At 48.3% G+C, this 26,380-nt stretch overlaps 1 protein-coding gene across 1 annotated transcript in view; it reads right to left on the reverse strand.

The window, feature by feature from the left end:
* Nucleotides 1–1,619: 1,619 nt before the first annotated feature.
* The window catches only part of CREB3L1 (cAMP responsive element binding protein 3 like 1), a 264,988-nt gene continuing 240,227 nt past the window's right edge, over nucleotides 1,620–26,380 (reverse strand). The window contains exons 9-12 of the mRNA XM_069221732.1: nucleotides 18,590–18,689; nucleotides 17,846–17,972; nucleotides 15,825–16,086; nucleotides 1,620–4,508 (exon numbers count right to left, since the gene is read on the reverse strand). Coding sequence (XP_069077833.1) covers nucleotides 4,472–4,508; nucleotides 15,825–16,086; nucleotides 17,846–17,972; nucleotides 18,590–18,689 — 526 coding nt within the window. The 3' untranslated portion in view covers nucleotides 1,620–4,471. The remainder of the gene's footprint in view (nucleotides 4,509–15,824; nucleotides 16,087–17,845; nucleotides 17,973–18,589; nucleotides 18,690–26,380) is intronic.

Raw genomic sequence — 26,380 nt, forward strand, 5'->3', positions numbered from 1 at the left:
GAACATTTGGTTTTGCCAATGCTTATTGATCCTACAGCCCTTTCAGTGCCAACCACCTGGCTGCCTCCTTCTAGGTGTCTAGCTGCCTAAACAGTGCCCAGCACCCACCAACCCGATTTGAGACCATTGTGCTGCAAACTAGTCCAATGTGTGTTGGCTGCGATGCGCCTAAATTGTCACATTGCTTGGCGGTGTGCAATACGTGGCGACCCTGCATTTGTTCTTACCTGCAGGGTAGTTGGTTGGGTGGGTGAAGGCAGCTCAGGGAGCCCAGGTTAACGGTGCAAGAACCACCATTCTTGTAGTTTTCTGTGTACTTTCTACACAGCGCCATCTTTGTTTTCTAAAAATACCCAATCCAAGATGGTGCCTTTCCTATTTTTCTCTATGGGTGATTTCCCAATCCAAGATGGTGGCCATTTACTTCCTGTGGATTATTTCCTCTTCCTGGTCACCTTCCAGTGTATAAGGCAGTGGGATCTGGTCAAGAGTGTGTCCCAAACGTTCACACACTGTGTATACTCTCCTAGCTAGTTCCTTGAAATTCTGACTAGTTTTTCTTGTGCCCTTGCTCCAGGTTTGTCTTTTCAGCATCTCCAGCACTTCTGGATTCTTCTTGGAGGATGTTGCTCCTTTGGCTTTTCCTCCTCCAGAAGTGGTTCCTTTTCTTGGTCATCCCCTAGCTTGGGATTCTTCCTGTTGGCAGTGGGGGCTTCAAGAAGGAATCACCCTTTTCTTCAGCGTCAAGGTCTCCAGGATCTGAAGCCGACCACCACGCCCAGCCATCAACAGGGAGTTATCAAATCCAAGTGTATATCACTCCCTTCAACAGGACTGGCTTTGCATCTATCAGGGAACTACTAATCAATAAGTATGGTGGGTCACAAATTCTGGCAAGCACCAATCAGCAGGCAAGCTGAGAACTAAGCCCCCCTCTGGACAGCTGGTGTGTTTCACCACACTTCAAGTTTCAATGTGTATATATTTTGCCAAAGTGGGTTTTAATCTGTTTCTTCCTACATTTGTACATGTTACGTTTGATGCAAATCCATGTTCTTGAATTATTTAGATAACATGGAGAGTTCTGTCAGTCACTGTAGCAAACATGCACCCGGTACCACAGATGTGTAGATTTGGACGCGGGCACCACACAGGGTTATATTATATGTCAGAATGTCATCAGCAAACATTTCCTCACACAGATGTAATGACTTGCATATCATTTACAAATATCATTCATAGGGTCTAGATTCCCTATGATTAGCTCTAATGTGGTACATTTTGTGAACATTATTCAGCACACAATATTACTGCCATATGATATTTTGGTGCAATATTCTAGGACTGTACCAGACACAGGTGTCTGTCCCCTACCACACATGCACCCCTTATTCCATACTCCTACTCTTGTGGCCTCATGGCTCAATGCACACAAATGTCCACCTACATCTGCTGCCACACATTCACAACAAAGGTATAGAGGTTCAAATCAGCCCTCTGGGGGGCCTTGTGCATGCTCTCTGCTGCCCCTCTGGGTACACCCAAAAAAAGGGTCTCACACACACACACCACCACCATCTGTATAAAGCAAGGTGAACACAAGTCAAAATTGTTGATGCTGATTTTTTTTTTTAATTTTGCTTCATAAAAGCTTGCTCTGAGCGGGAAACAGAGAGGAACGTCAGTATAAAATCAAGAAAAGTAAGGCACCAAAGTCATTATATTTGGCAGAAAAAAATGAAGAAAATATCCCATTCTCCCACGCCCTCCCCCCTACCCTGTGGAGGTTGGACATCGGCGAAGCTCGCACTATCTACGAATGAAAAAAATACATACACTTAAAAATCTTGTCCAAAATACAAATATCTCAATGGTCTTAAAATGGAAAATAAAATACATTATTTACAAATAATTTGGGGCGCAGTCTGTATAGCGGGGCTGATTGTCCGCAGAAAGGAGGGTGATCGTAACGAGATGTCGTGAGGAGGCAGGCGGTATTAGTCTCTGGGCGAGGCAGTGGTTTTTAGCGAGTGCATGGGAAGGGGAGGTGATTGGCTGGGGAGAGGACAGTGTCATCGGGAAGGCGTGCCCACAAATCTTCACTGGGAGGCGGAGTCAAGAGTGGGATAGATGAGAGCAAAGAACATCAGACTGGTATCTGGAGGGACTGAAATTTCTCTGGAATGAGCCGTGTTAATGAAGTGTTACTGTTAGAAGATTCTATAGCATGTTAGCAATAAAGGAAAGCAACTGTAGACTAAGATCAGGGCCACTGGAATTATGCGGCGAGAGAACACCAAATTATGCGGCAGGGTTGACTAAATAATGCAGCAATAAAAGTCAAATTATGCAGCATAATGTGGCATTTTTTTATACTATTACTTTATTGTTTTTTAATTTTCACACATGGTACTACTCTCTGGACAAGGATCTCACCTTATTAGTACAAGTGTGAGAATAAAAATGTGGATATACACAATTGAAAGACAACCTTTGTGAAGGGTCTTCCACTGCACGGGAACCCGTGTTTCCACGTTTTTTGTAACATTTGATTAGTTTATGGTAGAAACAAACATTTTTTCTTAAAATCTGAAAATGATGCAGTTGATGATGGATAATGTGGCAAATGCAGCAGGTCCATTACTATTTAAAAAAAGCCGCGGCTGCAGAATGACATACTTCCAGTGGCCGTGTCTCAGATACAGGAAAGCAGCTGTAAAATGAGGTCCCGCACATGTAGCAGCACTGCACGTGTGCACATGCGCAGAGCAAATGCAGCACTCAAGGCTGCAGTGCAAGCTTCCCTCACACTCCCATGGGCTACGGCAGTGCACGGTTCCTTCACACACACAGAACAGGCAAATAAGGGTCACCGCAGTGCAAGCTTCTCTCGCACATAGAACAGGGACAGCGATGGAGACCAGCACTGCAGCCTTTTGTCGCCCTCAGTACAGGCACATAACGGAGAGTGCAAGCTTCCCAAATACAGAAACAATATTTGAGGCTCGGGCCAGACGATGCGTTAAATAAGATGAATAGGGGCACTAGGGGGACATTTCAACAAGCACAGATGACGACAATCGGGAGCAATAATTCGGGGAAGTCACTGTTTAAGGGACAGAGGCGAGACGGGAGCAGTGTAGCAGGCACAGGGAGCTAAACAATCTCTAATCAAAGCTCTCAGACATTATTTTGCATCCATTTTTAGTTGACAAAAATCAGATTTGGGCTGTAGCGACACTCTTCTCATCTCACTCGTTCCAGTCCAATGTTTGAGCTTCACCGTTGTGGTTTTACCAAGGGCCATCCTCACAGCCAGCAGAAGCTGAGAGCTCTGAAACAAAGTGCAGAGCTGGGTCCCAGAGCACACAATACCAAGTCACAGGTTCAATTCACACCATAAATATATAGATATATAAATATTAAAAATCGATAACAACCAGATTCCAAAACAGGTTCAAATTCACCCTAGAGGTTTTAGACTGGAGTGACGCAGGCCAGAATTGAGGTGCATAAGGGGAGCGGTCTTTGTGTACCCCAAGGCTGGTGTAGCGGATGTCAGTGCTGTTCAGAATCACAGTGCACTATGGAGCTGTGTACTAGTACCGGAAGTGAACTAGAAAGGGCTATTGCAGCCCAGAGATGTCTAGACTGAGCTGCCTTTGTAATGTAAGGTGGATTTGTAGAGCATTGCTTGTCACCCTTGAGGGAATCCAGGCGCTATAGGCCCCAGTAGTGGATTAACAAATGATATTACAGTGCACAAAAGAGAGACATTGACAGAGCTCTGGGTCCACTGCAGTACTGTAGAGACTACTACAGGTAAGATAAAGGGTCTGACATAGGCCATAGGGTATTATGAGATTCAGATGTTGGCGGACAGGATATCCTACTGTTGTGACAGAGTAACCCGTCTGCTGAGTTCTAAATCAGGCCCTAAGGTATAGACGTACATGAAGGCCTCAGCAGTCGTACTGCACATGACTCACTGAGCCGGATTGAAATGCACTGACCCAGTGGTTTTGGGTCCCAGTACTGATGCCCTGACAGAGCTGGGTGTGAGTCCCAGGACTGAGAGGGCAGGAGCTGCTGCAGAGCAAGAGTGGGGTGCCCTGAGACAGCTGTGTAGCACTGCAATTGCTTGTAGGCTGAGGTCAGAGTCGAGCTGTAATGCGTGCCAACACGACACAGCTGTTTGGGTGAGGAGATAAATGGCCAGTACACGCCCAGTAGATTGTTCTAGAAGGTTCTGGGCTCTCTTGGAGTCTCTCGGTGCCATGGTTGGCACATCCATCCACGTGGCCGGACACGCACAAGAGCAGAGCAAGGACAAGCCCTGGGGTGACAGCAGTTCGTTTGTGGGGCAGTCTTTGGGGGTTCATTGCCTCAGGACAGCCTCCTTCCTCCTCCGTCCACCTCTCCTCCAAGAGGCTGAGCAGCCCGTGGCGTTAAGACGGCGCGGACCCCATCGCTACAAGACACTCTCGGTATCCCCGGAGTCGGTGTCCCTGCGAAGAAAGCAGAAAACAAGAGTGAGCCAGGGATAAATATTTAATTTCTTGGGGTACACAAGCCTAAAGGGAAACTTTAAAAGGCTAGAAGTACTGCAACACACTGAGAGCTCGAAATGCGACTGACCCTATCGAACCCTACTAACATTCTGGGGACACCAACAAGACAGGAAATTTCACACATTTTCAATAAGAAAATCCTTAATTGTCATTTCTACTCCTTTGGAGTGCCAAGCATAATTTCATCCGAATGAACAAGTAAACAAAATGATAGTTTCTTCAATAACTGATTCACTTCACAAGCAAGTCCACGAAATTCCCACCCTAAAATGCCTCGTAAGTGCCTATTCACCAGAAAGATTTATGAACTTTTCTGTGTGCTACATGTTATTGGCCCTCTTTGCTGAAACTACACTTCCCAGCATTCCATTTATCCCCGAGGTGTGTGTTCTATGCTTTTCACGGAGTGTACCAGCAGAAGTACAATGAAAGGGCCTTTCTCATTGCAGAGAGGTAAACAACGGCGGCCATCTTGCAGTGGCTGCCCTGACATTCTCCTCAGTAACCCATGATGTCCCTGAAGCTCTGATGCAGTGTCTTTGCTGAGCAGCACAGAGGCAATGTCTGCTGAGCAGCATGTAGTTAATATTTCTGCTGAGCAGCACACAGGCAATGCCTCTGCTGAGCAACTCATAGGCAATGTGTCTGCTGAGCAGCACATAGTCAATATCTCTGATGAGCAGCACACAAGCACTCTCTCTGCTGAGCAGCACACAGGCAATGCCTCTGCTGAGCAACTCATAGGCAATGCCTCTGCTGAGCAACTCATAGGCAATGTGTCTGCTGAGCAGCACATAGTCAATATCTCTGATGAGCAGCACACAAGCACTCTCTCTGCTGAGCAGCACACAGGCAATGCATTTGCTGAGCAACTCATAGGCAATGCCTCTGCTGAGCAACTCACAGGCAATGTCTCTGCTGAGCAGCACATAGGCAATGTCTCTGCTGAGCAACTTATAGGCACTGTGTCTGCTGAGCAGCACATAGGCATTGCCTCTGCTGAGCAACTCATAGGCAATGTGTCTGCTGAGCAGCACGTAGGCAAAGTCTGTGCTGGGCAGCACAGAGGCAATATCTGTGCTAAAAAACATATTGGCAATGTCTTCGCTGGGCAACACATAGGCAATTTGTCCACTGAGAAGCATGTAGGCAATGTGCCTAACTGATGAGCACATAGCCAGCTCACTGGTACTGCCAGTGCTGAACAGTACATTGGCAATGTCTGCTGAGCAGTTCATAGGCAATGCTTGATCTGAGCAGCACATAGGGAATGTCTGCTGAGCAAAACAAAGGCAATATGTCTGCTGAGAAGCATGCAGGCAATCTCTGCTGTGCAGCACATAGGCGATATCGGTGCTGAGAAGCACGTAGGCAATGTCTACCTGAGCAGCACATAGGGAACGTCTCTACCTGAGCAGCTCTCAGGAAACGCCTGTGCTGAGCAGCAGATAGGTAATGTCTGCTGAGCAGCACATATGCAATGTCTGCTGAGCAGCTCATAGGCAATGTCTGCTGAGCATAGGGAATGTGTCTCCCTGAACAGTAAGTAGGTAATAAACAGCACACAGGTAATGTCTTTTCTGAGCAGCACGTAGGCAATGTGTGCTGAGCAGCACGTCGGCAATGTCTCAGCAGCACATAGGCAATGTTGCTCCTGGTTAGCACATAGCAATCGTTACACTGTCAAATATTTCATAAATGTGATTTTTTATTGCAAAGATGGATCGAAGGTGCCCTCTTGCAGCCAGATGAAGAACAGCCTCTTCCAATATCGAGGGCACCACATTCTGCTTCTGGTCCCAAGGTGGGCACGCTGGGCAGAACAGACATTGTGGCATCGCTTGATAAGGTAAGAACTGACATCTTATTAGGGCAATCTGAGCCATGCCCATACTGGCAGTGACCATATAATCTCACCAGAAATAATGGCAATGACTATAAAAAAAGTCAATAACATTGGAGAAAAATGTGTAAAGCGAAGTCTCCAAGGCACAGAGTACCATGAAACTTTTCTGACCAAGGACGGTATAGCACCTACGGTTGAAGAAACGTCCTTGGGAGCGTTAACAAGATCAGGAAATCCTTCAAGCAGCCAGGAGGATCTCACTTGCTTGCAGGATCCCTCCTTATCAAGCTCTCCACTCCTGGCCTGACTCCGCCCATGAGTGAACAGCCAATTACATTCAAAGACAGCCTTGTGTGGCAGAGCAACTGCAAACCTACCATATTCCAGAGTTTTCCATCATCCGTACAGGCAACGTGATCCATCAACTTGGTAACTTGCACTATCGCAGAGAGTTGCGATTCTAGGTTTACTGAATAAAGAATCGCAATTTTATTCAAGACAAGGAGGCTAGCATTATGCATAACCTTTTGTTTAGCAATTCTGAGCAGCAACTCCAAAACCTCCCAGGAAGAATCAACACACAAAACAATATAATAGAACTTGAGTCCCATAATCACTGCTTTTCCTCCATTTCCTCCCTCTTTTGTTTGTTTTCCTTCTACCTACTTCTTTCGTTCTGTTCGATTGTCATATCCATAACCTCACCTCACCTTTTAAATGTCTCCCAAACAACCTCTCATCATACACACCTTACTCACCATTGTACCTCTTACAGAATGAGCTGTAAACGTTGATAAATCCACAGTTGCTTCACTAATCACAGCCTTGACCCATCTAGCAATCGTAGCATTTGCAACTGGCTTAAATAGTTTCGCATATGAAATGAATAACTGAGCATCTCCTGTACCCCTGTTCTCTGACACTCTATTCTCATATTCCTTCAGACACCTTACCACACACAACTTTGATAATGTATCATACCGGGGATAAAATATAGATTTAGACTATGGGCCTCATTATGACTTCAGTGGCTGCAAAAGCCTGCCCGCCGAAGTTTCGACGGGGAGGTTGCCGCCACTGTGGCAGCCTCCTTGCAGGGCCCATTATGAGTTTCCCATTGGGTCAGCGGGCAGAAACACAGTTTCCGCCCACTGGCCCAGTGGGAAACGGCCAACAGCATTGTCTCTGGCTCATAATAGAGCCGACGGCAAAGCTGTAGTGCGTAGGGTGCACCAGCACCCGTCGCACTGGTCACTGTCAGCAAAGCAGACAGTGAACATTTGCGACGGGGCTGGCCAGGGGGGCCCTGCACTGCTCATGCCAAATGCATGGGCAGTGCAGGGGCCTTTGGCATGAGCAGTGCAGGGGCCCCCCTGCAGCACTCTGAACCCCATCTCTGCCAGTTTTTTCATGGCAGGATTACCTGGCTGGTGGAAAAGGGGGTCGTAATCCCCAGGGCGGCGTTGCTCCACCCTGGCGGATTAGGACTGCCAGAACTGCAAGACCATTCTGTAGACAAAATCTGGCAGTGCTGGCCGTCCAACTGTGGTGCTACCCTGGTGGTCATTAGACCACCAGGGTCGTATTGAGGCTCATAATCTTTGTCCTTTTCTAAATGACAAAAAACACTCCCGCTGGTTGAAAAATCCTATGCGATATTTCTAAAGCTCGCAGATCTGACACCCTCCTGAAAGAAATTAAACACAATTAAGTCACCAACTTCCAAGTTAATTCCCTTTCCAGAAACCTATTAGGCCACAAATAACTTTAAAACTAAATCAACATCCCACAAAGTCTGATATTTTGGCCTAGATAGTCTTTTTCATCAAATCCCTTTCATTACTCTACATACCAAGGGGTTCCTACCAATTGATAATCACTGCTGTGAAGAATGACCACCTGCAATTGCAGATCTATAACAAATGACCGTCCTGTAAGACAATCCTTTTTCAAATAATTCTGCCCAAAAATTTGCCACCTCTATCTCATCAACTTCCACAGAATCAAAATCCCTCTTCAAGCCCAAACATAACCAAACTTTCCATGCTCTGTTGTGCTTCTTTCTGGGTCCTGGTGCCCATGACTCAAGGAGTAAACTAGAAGCTCTTCCTGAAAGACCACTGAATCTTCCGGAACACCTGAGATCTTTCATACGAGAAGGTTCATATAACCTGACTCTACTAAAGGATGCTCCTTCCGTCCTGCGCCCAGCAGAAGACCTCTGTGAGACCATATTATGTACATTATTTCCACAGCCATTTCCATGTCCATTGGGAACCAAACCTGCGTCTTCCTAAAAGGAGTCGTATGTATCAATTGACATCTCTGTCTCCTCACTTGTAACAAAACACTCTGTATCATCAAAAATGGTGGAAATACGTAACCCCTCACTTTCGACCAATCCTGTGTGAATGCATCTATTGCACCACGCTTGGGTTTGGTCTCCAACTGACATATTTTGCTAACTGATAAGCTAATCTTGAAGCAAACAGATCTCCCTCCAATGGCCCTAAAACCATCTGAATCCTTAGGAATAGATTGTCCCTCAATTCCCAATCCTTGAAATCCCTCTGATTCCATGAGTACCAATCTACCTTTACATTCAGAATCACTGGAAAATACTCCACCTTCAATTCTATTTTGTGTTCCAAACATAATTCCCATATTTCTTGTGCCAACTCTGTTAATTTCCTGGATCTGCTTCCTCCCAACCTCTTTACATATGTAACTCTATCACATTGTCCATTTTTAACAAAACTGAATTCCCCATCAACCTCTCTCTGAAACACCGAAGGGCAATCAAACCTGCCTGCATCTTCAGATAATTTATATGTTCTGTCTTCTCTAATGAACTCGAAATTCCACCTGTCTCCTGATTCAAACTAATTGCACCCCAACCCAAGGTGCTGGCATCCGCCTCTATTACTAAATCTGGGTTTCCTCCAAAAATCGCCTGACTGTTCCAGGTCTGAAAATTTTCTTTTCATCAAATCAACCCTTCCTGAGATTCTTCTGTCATAGTCACTACATCTCCGTACCACAGGCCTTTCCTCAAACCAGAAGTCTTTAAACATTGAAGAGCCCTGTAGTGCAAAAGACCCAGAAATACTGCTTGAATGGAAGATGATAATAAACCAAATTCCTCATTTTAACAATGTCCTTTTCGATATTAACTTCACTTCCTCTCTTATTTTTCATACCTTCTTCTCCAGTAATTGTCATTGATTTATCTTTATGTCTAATGCAAAGCCTAAACATTCTATCATCCTTGATAGAACTAATATTGATTTGTCTATGTTTACTATGGAACCCAATTCCTGAACTAATTTGATCACCACTTTCAACTGTTCTCGTAACTCGTCCACATCCTGATTCATAATCAGAAAATCATCCAAATAAATAATCATTCTTATTCCTCTTTCCCTCAAATATCCCACGACTGGCCTCAGAACTTTTGTAAAACACCAAGGAGCTGATGTTAAACTGAACGGGAGGCAAAGAAACTCGTAGAACTGCCTCTTCCAATGGATTTGTAAAAATGTCTGACTCTCCTCTGCCATTGGAATCGTGAAACAGGATTCTTGAGGTCTAAGTTCACCATCCAATCCAACATCACAAATGGTGATGATGGAGCGTCACAAACTGATTCACACCTCACAGGTTTATTACAGGCCTCCAGCCGTGTCCTTTTTCTTTACCAGGACCAGGAATAAGGTACTTCCATAACCTTTGCCTTCCTCCTTTATTTTCTCTATTACATTATTTTCCGACATACATCTAATTTCTTCCTGTACAATGCACTCCAGTTCTTTTTGAAACACTAAGGGGACGATTTAAGAGCCCCTAGCACATCCTTGTGCCACATTAGCGTAATTTTTTTTTACGCTAATGTGGCCAAACGAGTTCAAAATCACTGCGCCAAATTTACAAAGTGGCGCAATGCATGCATTGTGCCACGTTGTAACCCTTTGCGCTACATTATGCCTGCTCTAGGCATAATGTATGCAAAGGGGGCATTCCCCTGTTAGGGGGCCGAAAACATGGTGCAAAGAAATCTAAGAGATTTTTTTCAGCACTTTGGACGCCTGCTCAGAGCAGGCATTAAAAGGAGGCACGCCGCTGATTACAATGGGCCTCAATGGGGGTTGCAGGATTAGCATCAAAAAATTTTACGCTAACCCTGCAAAGCTCCAAACTAGCATCAAAAAGTCTGACACTAGTTCCCTAACTACTAGTGTTAGGGGGGGGTGCTAAGGGGCGCAAGAAAAGTGGCGCTGCACTCTTAAATCAGGCCCTAATTCTTTTGGCTCTTCCAACTGCAAAGGTTCCTGATAGAAAGCTATATTGTAACCTTATTGTCTGTAAAACCCATGCATCTTGAGATATAATTTCCCATTTTTGTTTGAAGAACTTCAACCCTTCCTCCCTCATTTGAAGGGATAAAAGTTGTGGAAAACCTCATACTCGCCTTGTCCTTGATTTTGGAAAGCATTCTGTCCTCTGCCTCGGCTTGCTCTCCCACGGCCTCTCCCTTTCTGGGGATAGAATTGAAACCCACATTGGTTTCCTCTAAAGGAACCATACACATGGTTTCCTGAATGTTGAAGTTGATACTGGGCTCTACCACATACTCAGCCGGAAGAGGTGCCAGAAGAGGTCCATCTGGCCCTCCCACAAAAACCACTGTCATTAAAGACTGTTCTCATAGAGTATCTGCCTTCTCAAGACTAGTAAAAGTCTGAACATATTTAGAAAGAGATTTAACCATCCCTTCTCCAAAAGGCAAATCTCTTGCTTCTTCTGAAATCTCTTTTCTGAATAAATCACATAGCTTTGGGCTTATACCCAATAATACAGTTTTGTGTCTTTCACTCAGTAATCTGGTGTTAGACTTTCCTAGTAAACATTTTGCCCGTTGACACCATCCTTGTTAGGCCATAATATCTAAATCTGTTCCTTTAATGAGGGCATCCTCTGCAGCATCAAAGGACCTTATCCTGACATTGTTTCAGTGGTTTTTCAAATCCTTTCCTGGGGTCCTTTCCCAATTTAAATACACAAGTTATTAAATCAGCATCCAAATTAGGTGTTATAGTCACTTTGTCGTCCATATCAGGCCGTGAACATTCAGCCATCATTGTGCCATTTCCTCTTCTCCTAAAGGTTTAGGTAGATCACCTTAATATAATCTGAAACATGTGCCAATGGCCACAGATGTTTAACCCTAGGATGACGCATGTCTTTGGGGTCCACCAATGTTTCCCCAATGGATCCACAACTGTACTCACTGCTTTAATTTTTTGTTTCATACTGATGTCTTCACCAACATCTATGTCATCTTTATATTTCAAATCCAGAGGATACTCATCCAAATCTGATTTTATACCTCGGGATCCTCCAAGGAAACGTGACTGGCTTTTTGTTTTGCCGCGCAGGACATCTGATTTATTTGAACTGCTTTGGGTTCCTTTACTAGTTGACACCTCATGCGTATGTTTCTGTTTTTTATCACAATTACAACCCTGGACCTCTGTTCAATCCTTCTTCATAAGATATGGAAAAATATTCCTCATCCTCCATATTCCTCTTGTCTTTATTTTTACTCAAAACTTGCTGAACTGTTTCTTTAACCACCCGTGTAGTTCTTCTGATAAAAGCTTCCTTATCAATTCCTCCTGTGAGGAAACCTCCACATTGGAATCACTCATCCTAAATAATTAGCCAAGTTTTATAGAGAATACCCTATATTTTAAACAAAACCTGAAATACAGCCCAGAAATGTCAATTTCACTGATAGGACTGTTTTAAATATGCAAATGGTCGTGATCGTTGAGCAAACTGTCAACCGATCACAACTGTTCCTCTTGTTTCCTTGGAAACCACTTCCTACTCCAATCTCCCCATATAAGATATCCTAATGCTTCAATGCAAGGTCAATTGCCTTTAAAAACAAATATACCCACTCATGTCAAGCATATATAAACAAGGCCAATCGCCTTTAAAAAACAACCCTTTTGTTCTGTGATGAAAGAATAAGCTTTCAGTCACCTCACTGTGCGCACATGCTGCAAACCTTGTGCACAAAAGCCAGAAGCTTCTCGCACCTCCAACACCTCATGCTTAGTAAGCAGCAGTCAATTCTACATTTATCATTGAGTTTTGACTGAAATAACTGCTAAAGTTATGACTTTATGAATATCAACGTACCTCAAAGTTACCTAAAGAAATCAATTTTAAGTGAAGCCTAGAGATTCAATCATAGAAAAAACACACTATAAAAAACAAATACAGATTACCTATAAAGTTGTGTATTAACCAATCAGAAAAGATACACTCATACTCATAAATTAAACTAAAGAATACACAGTCATCCATTTTTACATATAACCCTTAAAATACTTATCTGCCCAGAAGCAGCAAACAAAAGAGATAGAACATGGAGGACAAGCTGTATTTATGGGTTCAATGTTCTATTTTATTGTGATGTGTGCTGATTCTATTCTGGAAGTTTTCAAAGTTGCTACTCAGAAGTGGTCAATAAAAGGTTATGCATAATGCTAGCCTCCTGTCTTGCTATAAAATCCTGACTCACAAATAAAATCAGGCTTTTTGATCCTTGCCTAATCGCCAGTGTCCACCATTCTCCACCCAAAAACTTCAGCATACCTGTCCTGCATGCACTATCTTATACCCACCATCTTTCATTGTAAACTGATCAACCGCTCTGCATTCTTTCCCTTCTCTACTGAACATTGAACCGGGTACTCGTTCTCTCGTGGTACACCTGCACTGACATGTGGAGCTGTTCTCATAGCCCACATCACCTCTTTCAAACCCTTTTTCCATCCCACTTGGTTAATCAAAGCCACCAGCAGCTGGTCTTTAATGACCCTATTGTCACATTCCACCAACCTATTGCTCCTGGGATGGCAAAGAAAACTCTTTACATGCTTGATGCTGTAACAGTCCAAGTATCATCTGTTTTACTCGGACACTGATGGAGTACTGTAATCGGTTACCATATCACTCGAGCATCCCTCCCTGATAAACTCATCCTGCAAAAATGCAACTACGCTGCATGCAGCGGGGCTGGAATTTTTTTTTAGTGGGGTGCTTCCATCGATGTTAACGTTGCTAAAGTGATAGAGATTTTGAAAAATCCAAGCGTCACACAAAGAACGGGTGTAGCAAATGAGTCACTCCCATTCAGCAGGAGAGTGTTAAGAGTGTAGTATGTACCCGGGGTGTATATGGTGCACACTGGCACACATATATTACTAAAGCATGGTGTGGCAGCACAATGCCATTTACAGACAGCATATTTCCATTGAAATGGCAACACAATTTGCACTGACATGCAGTTTTACTGCTATAACTATTTAGCATACAAACAATACTGTGCAGTAATCGGGTTTCAGCAAACATTTACAATCTGCACATCAACAAGAGTCTTGAATTGTTTTGATCCTATTAGCATCTTTCTATCAGAAGATGTGCTTCATTTGTGCTTTTCTAACTGCTGTTATGTTTTCATATGTTTGAACAGCTCATGTTAGAAAACAACTGGCCTCCTGCAGCCTTTCCTTTCACACTCCCTGTACCCCAGCAAGATTGGCAGAGTCTGTTGGCATTCACGACCTCCTCCCTGGGAGGACTGGAGTAACTCACTGTCCAGTGTGGGAGGAGGAACACATCTGCCCAGACCTTTCAGAGGAGTAAGTAAAATGGTTTCTCCCCTGGAAAAATGGTTTTGCTGTGATGGGACAAAACCAGAGAAAGGATAAAATTTTCAGTCTCATAGAGGGCTGATTTTTCCCCAGTCTGAATTATATCCTCTGTTTTTAAAACAATATGATTAAAAATAAACTTGTTTTAGTTTTTTAACAGTGCAAGTCAAAGAACAGCTTTCTATAACTGGTGCTACCAGGCAGAGGATATTATTGTGAGTTTTCTTTTCGTAGGATGGTGCATGCTGTCTGTGTTTCTTCTTAATCCGTCTATTGTTTTGACATTGTGATTTGTCTCAGCGGAGCGTACTTTTCTCGGGTTCAGGTATCTAACCTCACCCTTGTGTGTGTGATCAACCCCAGCATCCTACTCACACCCTTAGCCTTTCTTTGTGTCTTTCTGTACCCTGTCTGCTACCCTTGCCCTCTTCAACACTCCTATGTGTGTGATATAATTTCCAAAGCTCCAAACACAGAGGGGAATATTTACAAAGGCATTTTGCAGCATGTAAAGTACTATTTTAATGTCTGCCCTTATTTGCCTTTGTCAATTGGCTCTAATAAAATGGGGCATTCAGAGAACATTCATATCTAATTAGTACACACAGAAAGAACTGTGCTATCTTTGTAATTTTACTAATAGGGATTTGGACGTTTCATGACGATTACAAAAGCAAGTCAGAGTACATAACGAAAGTGCTCCTGTAGAACTAATTCCTGCACTCACAAATGATTTTGTGAATCTGCTCCGGTGTCAGCTGGGTCTGGTGGCTTAGTGGGCTTCCGCGTCCGCTGCAGGGATCTGTGTTTTACCCACAAGGTCAGACATTGAAACGCTGGTGTGTCTACTCAGTTGTTCATCCTCCTGATGCCAATGAGTAGAAATGAGGAGCAGATTTATGAGAAATGTGACGCAGCGCAGTGCGTCATCTTGATGCGCTGCCCTGCGTCACGGCGAAAGGGCAGGAATGCACCAAGTTTATAGAACACAGAGCATTCCTGTCCTTTCCCCCTGCGCTGGCGCACAATGGGCTGCCTAGGCCCAATGCAACCACCCTTGCACTAAGGTGCAAGGGTGCCTGCGTTGCATGCAGGATTGTTTTTGTGCAGGAAGGGGCACCTTCCTGCACAAAAACAATCCTTTAGGCCTTTTTCTCTTTCTATGTGTGCTGCAGAATGAGGAGAAATAAATATATTTCACCTTGCTACACCTCCCCGGGGCAGGTGACGGATTTTGGCGCATTCACATGTTTACCAGGTTTAGTAAATCTGGGATTGCATCAAAAACCACGAGAGTTGCATGGGAATACCCATGCAACGCCTTCCAGGGCAGAGTAACGTAACAGAGCAATTTGTGCTGCGTTGTGTTACTCCAGATTAATGAAGCCACGGTGGGCTATGCAAAGTGGCCTTACGTGGCTTCATAAATCAGACTTAGGGCTTGCGTCAGTTGTGCAGTGCTCAATACCGTGTTGCGTGGTGCAAAAGTGACACAATCGGGCTCATAATTATGCCCCTAAGTTTAGAAACAGTAGACACCTGTAATCTGTCGATAGCACCGAAGGACCCCTTGTGGTATACGCTTGCTCTACAATTATACTTGTTATGTTACGATGAGCCCAGCTGATGTCCTCACGGGCATCGATCACTGGAAGCATGCGGCAGCGAGGGCACACTCACCTCTTGCGGTACCGCTCTTTCCGATGAGGGATGTCTGTGTCCGTCTGATTCAGGTCAGACACTTCCACCTGGGACTTGCTCAGGTATTTAGTGGCCTGATGGGACTGGGCCAGGTGGCCACGAGGTGGCGCAAGGTCCTTCCTCTGTGGGATGGGAGGTTCATCTGGATCCCAGCTCTCTGCTGCTCCCACACTCAGGAAGGATGTGTATCCATCCTCCACCGACCCTGCCTCATCGTGAAAGAGGAGGCTCCGAGACCGAACTGCAAAGATCAGACACCCAGAGCGTTACAAGAGGAAGAAGTCTGCCAGGAAGAAAAACACACATCTGGCTAAACATATCCTTCAGAAATACTGATTTCTACTGTGATTTGGATCAAGGGAGCAGCCTGAAAATGAAAATACCCCCAACTTAGAACCAAAATTCTCATGGCACCAAGCAAGTGATCCAAGTAAGGCTGAACAGCCATAGAAGCACTTCCTTTCCACTTCTACCCAAGTATCAATCCATCATTGTCTGGCCCTTCAACTTACTGGTGATATCCACCATTCTGTCTTCCATTCATTCTTTCATCCATCATTCAGTCTTTCACCATTCTAGCCATCCATTAGCCATTCCATGCATCTATCCATGTGTTCACACATCAGTCATTTATGCATGAATCCATTCATACATCCATCCACCTATGCAGCATCACTTAACTTACCCATCCCTCAATAATGCCTTTCAGCCATCAACTTCTCCTTTTGTTCGTCCATCATTCATCCATTCATCCTCTTAGATTTCTGTTCACTCTGCCATCCTTACACCCACCAATGCATCCTCTCAGATTTCTGTTTGGTTTGCCATCCATCCATTCATCCATCCATCCATGTATCCATCCATCTCAGATTTACATTTACTCTGCCATCCTTTCATCCAGCCACCCATCCTCTCATTCACTCATCCACACATCTTTTCACCCATGCATCCATCCATCCTTTCACACATCTACCCCTTCACCCACCCATCCATTTTTTTACCCAATTATTCATTCATCGTTTCCTTCCACCCATACTTACACCCACTCATGCATCCACTAGTCTATCTTTCTCCCTTTTCTAGCTCCCCTCTTTTCTTTCTTCCTTTGTATTAATTAGGATCTCTCATCTGCCAAGTTGCACATAAGAGGCCCATGTGAACCTCACCCGCCCCTGGTCTGGGTAACTCTCCCCGCAGCCAGCTGAGCTCGGGTTGTCACTTCCAAGCTTGTTATCCTTCTGTGATAATACACTGAAGAGATTCCCTTACCAAGAGGTGTGGTCAGTGTGGGACTGGGGTCTGTCTAGCAACAATACCAGGGCAGTGAAATCAACATTTGTAAATCTTTGTAGTAAGCTACAACTGTACAAATGGAACTATTTTCGTCACCAAAGTGTCCAGTTAAACATAGGTTCTGTCACAGTCTACATAGATCAGTTTCTGCACTCTGAAGCCTCTTGGATGATTCTTGCATCAATTCTGAGATTCTATGTACACAGGCGTTTCCCTTGGACATAACGATAAGGAGTACTTTATGGTCCATACGTGACAATATAACCCATTCCAGAAGCAAAGAGTAGGGATTTGAAGTTCTTGATAAGTAAAAACCTTTTACTGATATTTGTAGTCCTGATGAAGGCCTGAAAACAACAGAAAAGCCAAAACTGTAGACAGTGGTTATCTAATTATTGAAATCTCTCTACAGATCGTAAGTTATTGCTAAACACAGTGTCCCCCCCTGAGGTCAGCGCCCCCTCCCCAGGTCAGCGCCCAGTGCGGCCACACTAGTCAAACTGCCCTAAAGCTGGCCCTGGTCCTTGTCCTACGCACCACACCAGAGCTGCCTTTGTTTCACTAAACCAGCGACTCCATGCCCTCGTCCACTCACTCTCAGACTCACGTTGACTGTTGGGACACCGACACAGAGATTCACACTCATTTAGGCACATGATGAGATTCACACAGGTACCCTTAAGGGAGCACCGGCAGGAAAGACTCACCTCGGCTTGTCGTGTACACATCCGGCACCCCCCCGGGCACAGTTTTCACTGTCTGCGACCCAGAGGCAAAGTCTGGGAAACACGGCACGAGTGAGCCGAGCACCAGGACGAAGCAGACCACCACCACCTGTGGAGGGAGCAGGGGAGAGGAGTGAGTGATCACTGGCTGCTCTCAGCCAGGGCCGTCTTTAACGCTGGTGGCGCCCTGTGCAATAATCGTTTTTGATCAGTGCCCCTACCTCCAGTTCAGCACCCAGTGCGGCCGCCCTGGTCGCACCTCCCTAAAGCTGGCCCTGTGAACAGCAGAGAAGCACCCCAGCCACCACAGGCGGGGTGTGTGAGGGACCCACAGCCCCTGTTCTAGAGCCCTTGTAAAGGCAGAGAGAGTTTCAGCTCACACAGAGCCCACCAGAGAGAGAGGACCCTCACCTCAAGAACTCCTAGGGAAAACTGAGGGAACACTAACACACACTGAGGTGGAACCCCAGCTCCAAGGAGGGATTTCCGGACCAGCAGCTATCTTACAGAAATTTGGTGTCACTCATCAAACATACCCATGAGCCACCGCGGGGTTGGCATGGCATCAGAGGCAGAACGCAAGGGTTCGATGCCAGGTGGTGAATGCAATGATAGTGCAAGGGAGGGAGGGTGTCACGGGAGCCGCAAGTGTGAGGTGAGAGTCCAAGGGATGAAGGGGGAGGTGGACCACGAACCAGTCACATGCAGTCCACAGACCACACTTACCATAAGGCAGGTGCCCGTCTGAGTGGATGCCAGCTTGTATGGTCGGGAGATCTTCCCAGCCACCAGGGCCTGAAGTTTCTGCAGCTGCTGAAGCAGGGTCCTGGGCAAAGACACAACAGAGCAGGGGCATTGTTACTTTCCTCACTTAACATTTTTAATAGTAACAATTAGTCATACAGGAGGCATCAGATTCCCACTGCGTCCTCGTGGTTCGGAAACAGGAGTATCTGGTGCCTCGCCTCGTAAATCCTCGTCCCATGAACCTCTAAAGGTTAAGCAGATGAATCAACACTCCCAAAGGTCAAATATGTGACCTTCTATTTGCAAGATTAACCCAAACCCACCCAGCAATCTGACTGGTTGATTGTTAGCTACTCACTTCACTGATCGTGGGATTTCCCAAGAGATGCCCAAAAGCTTTGAGGTTTGAAGTTAGGCGTAAAACAAGCATTTGCAAATCCAACAGGTTTCGCCAATGCGAGACTTATTGCAGATGTCAATGTATTTTAAACATGTTGCACGGCAGCACAGCTGCTGTGCAACGTGGCTTAAAGCAAATAAAAGCCAGCATTGCCCGCTTCATAGCACTTGTTTTGTTAATGTTTTTTTTTAAAGATGTTACAGAGCAGCACGAGCTGCTGTGCAACATTGCACAAAGTAAATAAAAACAAAGCGCAATGGCATGCCCAGTGTTGAGCGCTTCATAGCCCTTTGTTCTTATTTACTCTAAGCCATGTTGCACAGCAGTGTGGCTGTAAAAATAACATAGCTCCATTTGGATTTGGTAATGTTTTTTAAAGATGTTGCACAGCAGCAAGGGATGCATGGCTTAAAGTAAATAAAAACAAAGCGCTATAATGCGATCAACACTGGCCATGTCATAGAGCTATGTGCTTTAACACATGCTGCATAGCAACCTGTGCTGCTGTGTGATATGCCTTAAAAAAGCGTGGGGACGTCAGGGTGGAAAGCAGCCTTCTCCTTTGGAAGAGGATGTGGTGTAAGGGCCAAAGCTGCCAACAAGGGAACAAGGTTCAAGCCTCGGTGTCAGCTCAACATCCTGTGATTCTGGGCAAATGCCTAAAAATGTAAAATTCTGTGTCTTTGTTTAATATGACTGGTGCTCATCTAACGTGCTCCAATACCTTTAATACCTTTGGTTTGAGTATTTGATATATAAACTTGCAAACAAAAAAAGCAACAATAGGGAGGAGGGTAGGAAACAGAATGAGAAGCAGGAGGTGGAGGGGTCAGTGGCCTAAAGAGAATGACAGTGAAAGGGTGAGCTCTGGAAGAGAAGTAAGAAAGCATATCTCTAGGTGTCTGTGGCCAGTGGAAGGACACTGGCCACAGGACAAAATATTTGGGCCATGCTCCACGGCAGGGACAAACCCTGAAGCCCTGATGAAGCTGGAGGCGAGGAGGAGGTGCCGACCAATAGGAGGCAACAAAACAAGAGCGATGTGGGAACCAACCAATGTTAATTAAAGGGCAGGCCTTAAACCCCTTTTAAGATTTTTTTCTTCACAAGAGATTTCGCAAGCACAGCGCTATAAATGAGAACAGGGCACAACACTAAAGATAAAACCAGGACCCCTTGACGCCAATGGTGGGAAATTACTGACTTGCACTTCGCAAACTGTCCGAGAGGTGGCAGCAAAGCTCCAATCTTGTGTAATTGGCGCCTGTGATGACATTGAACTAGGGTGCGTTTTCTGACTCTGCTTTTTCAGAACTGAGGCTAACATACTTCAGCCCTGATCAATACGCTGATTTCCAATCTAATTTTATATCCTCTAAGTGGCGTCCTATAATCAGCAGGATAATTGTGGCGAAGATGGCAATTTTCAGCATTTAAAACATTTAGGCCCATATTTATACTTTTTTAGTGCTGCATTTGCGCCGCTTTTTAACGTAAAAGCAGCGCAAACTCACAAAATACAATTGTATTTTGTAAGTTTGCGCTGCTTTTGCGTCAAAAAGTGACGCAAATGAGGCGCTAAAAAAGTATAAATATGGGCCTTATTTCAATAGTAATCTAAAGTGGTCCCACACAGTGTTCTTCATCATATAACACGAGGTTTAATTCACCTTATGAAGCACCTGCGGCAAAGCAAAAAGTGCCCGCACCTCACAGGCCACCAAACATGTGGTTGCAACACACAGCCGGTGCAACTGATTGCCCACCACCCACCCCCTCCGCCTTGCCTCCACTTCCCTCCACCACCCTTGCCCATCCCTACCCCCTCCACCCTGCCTCCACCTACCTCCACCACCCTTGCCCACCCCCCACCCCTCCACCTACCTCCATCACACTTAACCATCCCCACCACCTCCACCCCGCCTCCACATCCCTCCACCACCTTGCCCATCCCCGCCCCTCTACCCTGCCTCCGCTTCCCTCCACCACCCTTGCCCATACCCCACCCCCTCCACCCTGCCTCCGCTTCCCTCCACCACCCTTGCCCATACCCCACCCCCTCCACCCTGCCTCCACCTACCTCCACCACCCTTGCCCATCCCCCAACCCCTCCACCCTGCCTCCACTTCCCTCCACCACCCTTGCCCATCCCCCACACCCTCCACCCTGCCTCCACCACCCTTATCCATCCCCACCCCCTCCACCCTGCTTCCACCTACCTCCACCACCGTTGCCCATCCCCCACCCACTCCACCCTGCCTCCACCTACCTCCACCACCCTTATCCATTCCCATACCCTCCACCCTGCCTCCACCTACCTCCACCACACTTGCCCATCCCCCACCCACTCTACCCTGCCTCCACCTACCTCCACCACCCTTATCCATCCCCACCCACTCCACTCTGCCTCCACCTACCTCCACCACCCTTGCCCATCCCCCACACCCTCTACCCTGCCTCCACCTACCTCCACCACCCTTGCCCATCCCCCACACCCTCCACCCTGCCTCCACCACCCTTATCCATCCCCACCCCCTCCACCCTGCTTCCACCTACCTCCACCACCGTTGCCCATCCCCCACCCACTCCACCCTGCCTCCACCTACCTCCACCACCCTTATCTATTCCCATACCCTCCACCCTGCCTCCACCTACCTCCACCACACTTGCCCATCCCCCACCCACTCTACCCTGCCTCCACCTACCTCCACCACCCTTATCCATCCCCACCCACTCCACTCTGCCTCCACCTACCTCCACCACCCTTGCCCATCCCCCACACCCTCTACCCTGCCTCCACCTACCTCCACCACCCTTGCCCATCCCCCACCCACTCCACCCTGCCTCCACCTACCTCCACCACCCTTATGCATCCCCACCCCCTCCACCCTGCCTCCACCTACCTCCACCACCCTTACCCTCTCCCACTCCCCTCCTCCCCCCCTCGCCAGCTTCATTTCCCTGCAGCACTTTGCCCGTTGGCACCGGGTCTACGCGCCTTTCCAGGGGGATTAAGTCGCAGCTGCAGGAATCCAAGGGGTAAATTCCGCCCTGTATAAAAAATTCCGGCCATTTGGAAATTCCTCCTGGAATTCCGGATTTATCGTAATCGGGCCCTTAATGGCCTCGAGGAGGGACAGTGCGAGCTGGGGGCCATCACGTGATACATATGGTGAGAAGGTTATATTTCCAAGGATTCTGTCTGCTTCAAGGGCCACTTACTAATGCCTGACCCGCCTGTTAACAAGGTACAAGTGCTCATCACCTGGAACCGGCATTATGCGCTATTAAAAAACACCAAAGACACCCAAGCATTGCATCTACTCTCCCAGCCAACACCCCCAAGGCCCCTCATGAACCCAACAACCTGCCCCACCCAGACTCCTAAAGCGCTAGAGCTTGTGATAGGGTAGACGGGCGCTACACCAACACTTGTAGCCTCACATAAAAAAAAACCGAAGGGATCGCACTCGAAACCTTGACTTCTGAAAACAAATTCAAACATTTAAAAGACAGGAGCAAAAAAGTGTGAAGGTAGGTGCACCCCGTGATCAAAGAAACCCGAACCCCCGAGATCAATGTGCAGACATAAAGGCCCTGCCATTCACATATGATCCAGCAGGGGGCAGCAGAGTCCCATCATCTGAACGGATGCCAGATAGAAAGTGCATCCAACCTGATCTCCATTGGACCCTGCTTTTCCAGCACTGACTGACTCCAGGGCACCGCGGCCCCCCTCTGCATCGCCCCCTCCCACTTCACGACTGGCACACAGACAAGACACAGAGGAAAGAAGGAGAGAGAGAAGAGAAAGAAAAAGAAACGGAGAAACACAGCCAAAGAAACAAACAAACAGAAGCAAATAATTATGGATAGAAGGAGAAAGCAGAAGAACAAAAGGGAAAGCAAGAAAGAGGCACCAAAAGATGAACGTGAAAATATAAAAGTACAGGCAGAGAGAGTTAGAGAAAGAAATAAGTAAAAGACAACCGGTAAGAAAGGAAGGAGAGAAGGGGAGGGAAAAGGGAGAGAAGGAACCACGAGGGATGAAGGAACCATGAGGGGTGCAGGAGAGTGGAAGGGAGTGGGGGAGGGAGGGAGGAACCATGAGGGATGCAGGAGGGTGGAAGGGAGAGGGGGAGGGGGAAGGAACCATGAGGGATGCAGGAGGGTGGAAGGGAGAGGGGGAGGGGGAAGGAACCATGAGGGATGCAGGAGGGTGGAAGGGAGAGGGGGAAGGAACCATGAGGGATGCAGGAGGGTGGGAGGGGGAGGGAGGAACCATGAGGGATGCAGGAGGGTGGAAGGGACATGGGGAGGGAGGGAGGAACCATGAGGGATGCAGGAGGGTGGAAGGGAGAGGGGGGGAGGAACCATGAGGGATGCAGGAGGGTGAAAGGGAGAGGGGGAGGGAGGAACCATGAGGGATGCAGGAGGGTGGAAGGGAGAGGGGGAGGGAGGAAGGAGCCATGAGTGATGCAGGAGGGTGGAAGGGAGGGGGGGGAGGAACCATGAGGGATGAGGGAGGGTGGAAGGGAGAGGGGGAGGGAGGAACCATGAGGGATGCAGGAGGGTGGAAGGGAGAGAGGGAGGGAGGAACCATGAGGGATGCAGGATGGTGGAAGGGAGAGTGGGACGGAGGGAGGAACCTCGAGGGATGCAGGAGGGTGGAAGGGAGAGGAGGAGGGTGGGAGGAACCAAGAGAGATGCAGGAGGATGGAAGGGAGAGGCTGTGGGGGGAAGGAACCATGAGGGATGCAGGAGGTTGGAATGGAGAGTGGGGAGGGAGGAAGGAACCATGAGGGATGCAGGAGGGTTGAAGGGAGAGGGAGAGAGAGGAAGGAACCATGAGGGACGGAGGAGGGTGGAAGAGGGGGATGGAGGGAGGAACCATGAGGGATGCAGGAGGGGGGAAGGGAGAGGGGGAGGCGGATAGGGGGAGGAATCATGAGGGATGCAGGAGGGTGGAAGGGGGAGGGGGAGGGAGGAACCATGAGGGATGCAGGAGAGTGGAAGGGACATGGGGAGGGAGGGAGGAACCATGAGGGATGCAGGAGGGTGGAAGGGAGAGGGGGGGAGGAACCATGAGGGATGCAGGAAGGTGAAAGGGAGAGGGGGAGGGAGGAACCATGAGGGATGCAGGAGGGTGGAAGGGAGAGGGGGAGGGAGGAAGGAGCCATGAGTGATGCAGGAGGGTGGAAGGGAGGGGGGGGGAGGAACCATGAGGGATGAGGGAGGGTGGAAGGGAGAGGGGGAGGGAGGAACCATGAGGGATGCAGGAGGGTGGAAGGGAGAGGGGGAGGGAGGAACCATGAGGGATGCAGGATGGTGGAAGGGAGAGGAGGAGGGTGGGAGGAACCAAGAGAGATGCAGGAGGATGGAAGGGAGAGGCTGTGGGGGGAAGGAACCATGAGGGATGCAGGAGGTTGGAATGGAGAGTGGGGAGGGAGGAAGGAACCATGAGGGATGCAGGAGGGTTGAAGGGAGAGGGGGAGAGAGGAAGGAACCATGAGGGACGGAGGAGGGTGGAAGAGGGGATGGAGGGAGGAACCATGAGGGATGCAGGAGGGGGGAAGGGAGAGGGGGAGGCGGATAGGGGGAGGAATCATGAGGGATGCAGGAGGGTGGAAGGGGGAGGGGGAGGGAGGAACCATGAGGGATGCAGGAGAGTGGAAGGGACATGGGGAGGGAGGGAGGAACCATGAGGGATGCAGGAGGGTGGAAGGGAGAGGGGGGGAGGAACCATGAGGGATGCAGGAGGGTGAAAGGGAGAGGGGGAGGGAGGAACCATGAGGGATGCAGGAGGGTGGAAGGGAGAGGGGGAGGGAGGAAGGAGCCATGAGTGATGCAGGAGGGTGGAAGGGAGGGGGGGGGGGAACCATGAGGGATGAGGGAGGGTGGAAGGGAGAGGGGGAGGGAGGAACCATGAGGGATGCAGGAGGGTGGAAGGGAGAGGGGGAGGGAGGAACCATGAGGGATGCAGGATGGTGGAAGGGAGAGTGGGACGGAGGGAGGAACCTCGAGGGATGCAGGAGGGTGGAAGGGAGAGGAGGAGGGTGGGAGGAACCAAGAGAGATGCAGGAGGATGGAAGGGAGAGGCTGTGGGGGGAAGGAACCATGAGGGATGCAGGAGGTTGGAATGGAGAGGGGGGAGGGAGGAAGGAACCATGAGGGATGCAGGAGGGTTGAAGGGAGAGGGGGAGAGAGGAAGGAACCATGAGGGACGGAGGAGGGTGGAAGAGGGGGATGGAGGGAGGAACCATGAGGGATGCAGGAGGGGGGAAGGGAGAGGGGGAGGCGGATAGGGGGAGGAATCATGAGGGATGCAGGAGGGTGGAAGGGGGAGGGAGGAAGGAACCATGAGGGATGCAGGAGGGAGGAGGGGACAGGGGGAGGGAGGAAGGAACCATGAGGGATGCAGGCGGGTGGAAGAGAGAGGGGGAGAGAGGAAGGAACCATGAGGGATGCTGGAGGGTGGAAGGGAGAGGAGGAGGGAGGAAGGAACCAAGAGGGACGCAGGAGGGTGGAAGGGAGAGGGGGAGGGGAAACAACCATGAGGGATAAAGGAGGGTGGAAGGGAGAGGAGGAGGGTGGGAGGGTGGGAGGAACCAAGAGAGCTGCAGGAGCAGGAGGGTGGAAGGGAGAGGAGGAGGGTGGGAGGAACAATGAGGGATGCAGGAGGGTGGAAAGGAGAGGGGGAGGGGGAAGGAACCATGAGGGATGCAGGAGGGTGGAAGGGAGAGGAGGAGGGTGGGAGGAACCATGAGGGATGCAGGAGGATGGAAGGGAGAGGGTGTGGGAGGAAGGAACCATGAGGGATGCAGGAGGTTGGAATGGAGAGGGGGGAGGGAGGAAGGAACCATGAGGGATGCAGGAGGGTTGAAGGGAGAGGGGGAGAGAGGAAGGAACCATGAGGGATGGAGGAGGGTGGAAGAGGGGGATGGAGGGAGGAACCATGAGGGATGCAGGAGGGGGGAAGGGAGAGGGGGAGGCGGATAGGGGGAGGAACCATGAGGGATGCAGGAGGGTGGAAGGGGGAGGGAGGAAGGAACCATGAGGGATGCAGGAGGGAGGAGGGGAGAGGGGGAGGGAGGAAGGAACCATGAGGGATGCAGGCGGGTGGAAGAGAGAGGGGGAGAGTGGAAGGAACCATGAGGGATGCTGGAGGGTGGAAGGGAGAGGAGGAGGGAGGAAGGAACCAAGAGGGACGCAGGAGGGTGGAAGGGAGAGGGGGAGGGGAAACAACCATGAGGGATTAAGGAGGGTAGAAGGGAGAGGGGGAGAGGGGAAGGAACCATGAGGGATGCAGGAGGGTGGAAGGGAGAGGGGGAGGGGGAAGGAACCATGAGGGATGCAGGAGGGTGGAAGGG

This window comes from Pleurodeles waltl, chromosome 3_1 (assembly GCF_031143425.1).
Source record: "Pleurodeles waltl isolate 20211129_DDA chromosome 3_1, aPleWal1.hap1.20221129, whole genome shotgun sequence".
In the NCBI taxonomy this organism is placed as follows: Eukaryota; Metazoa; Chordata; class Amphibia; order Caudata; family Salamandridae; genus Pleurodeles; species Pleurodeles waltl.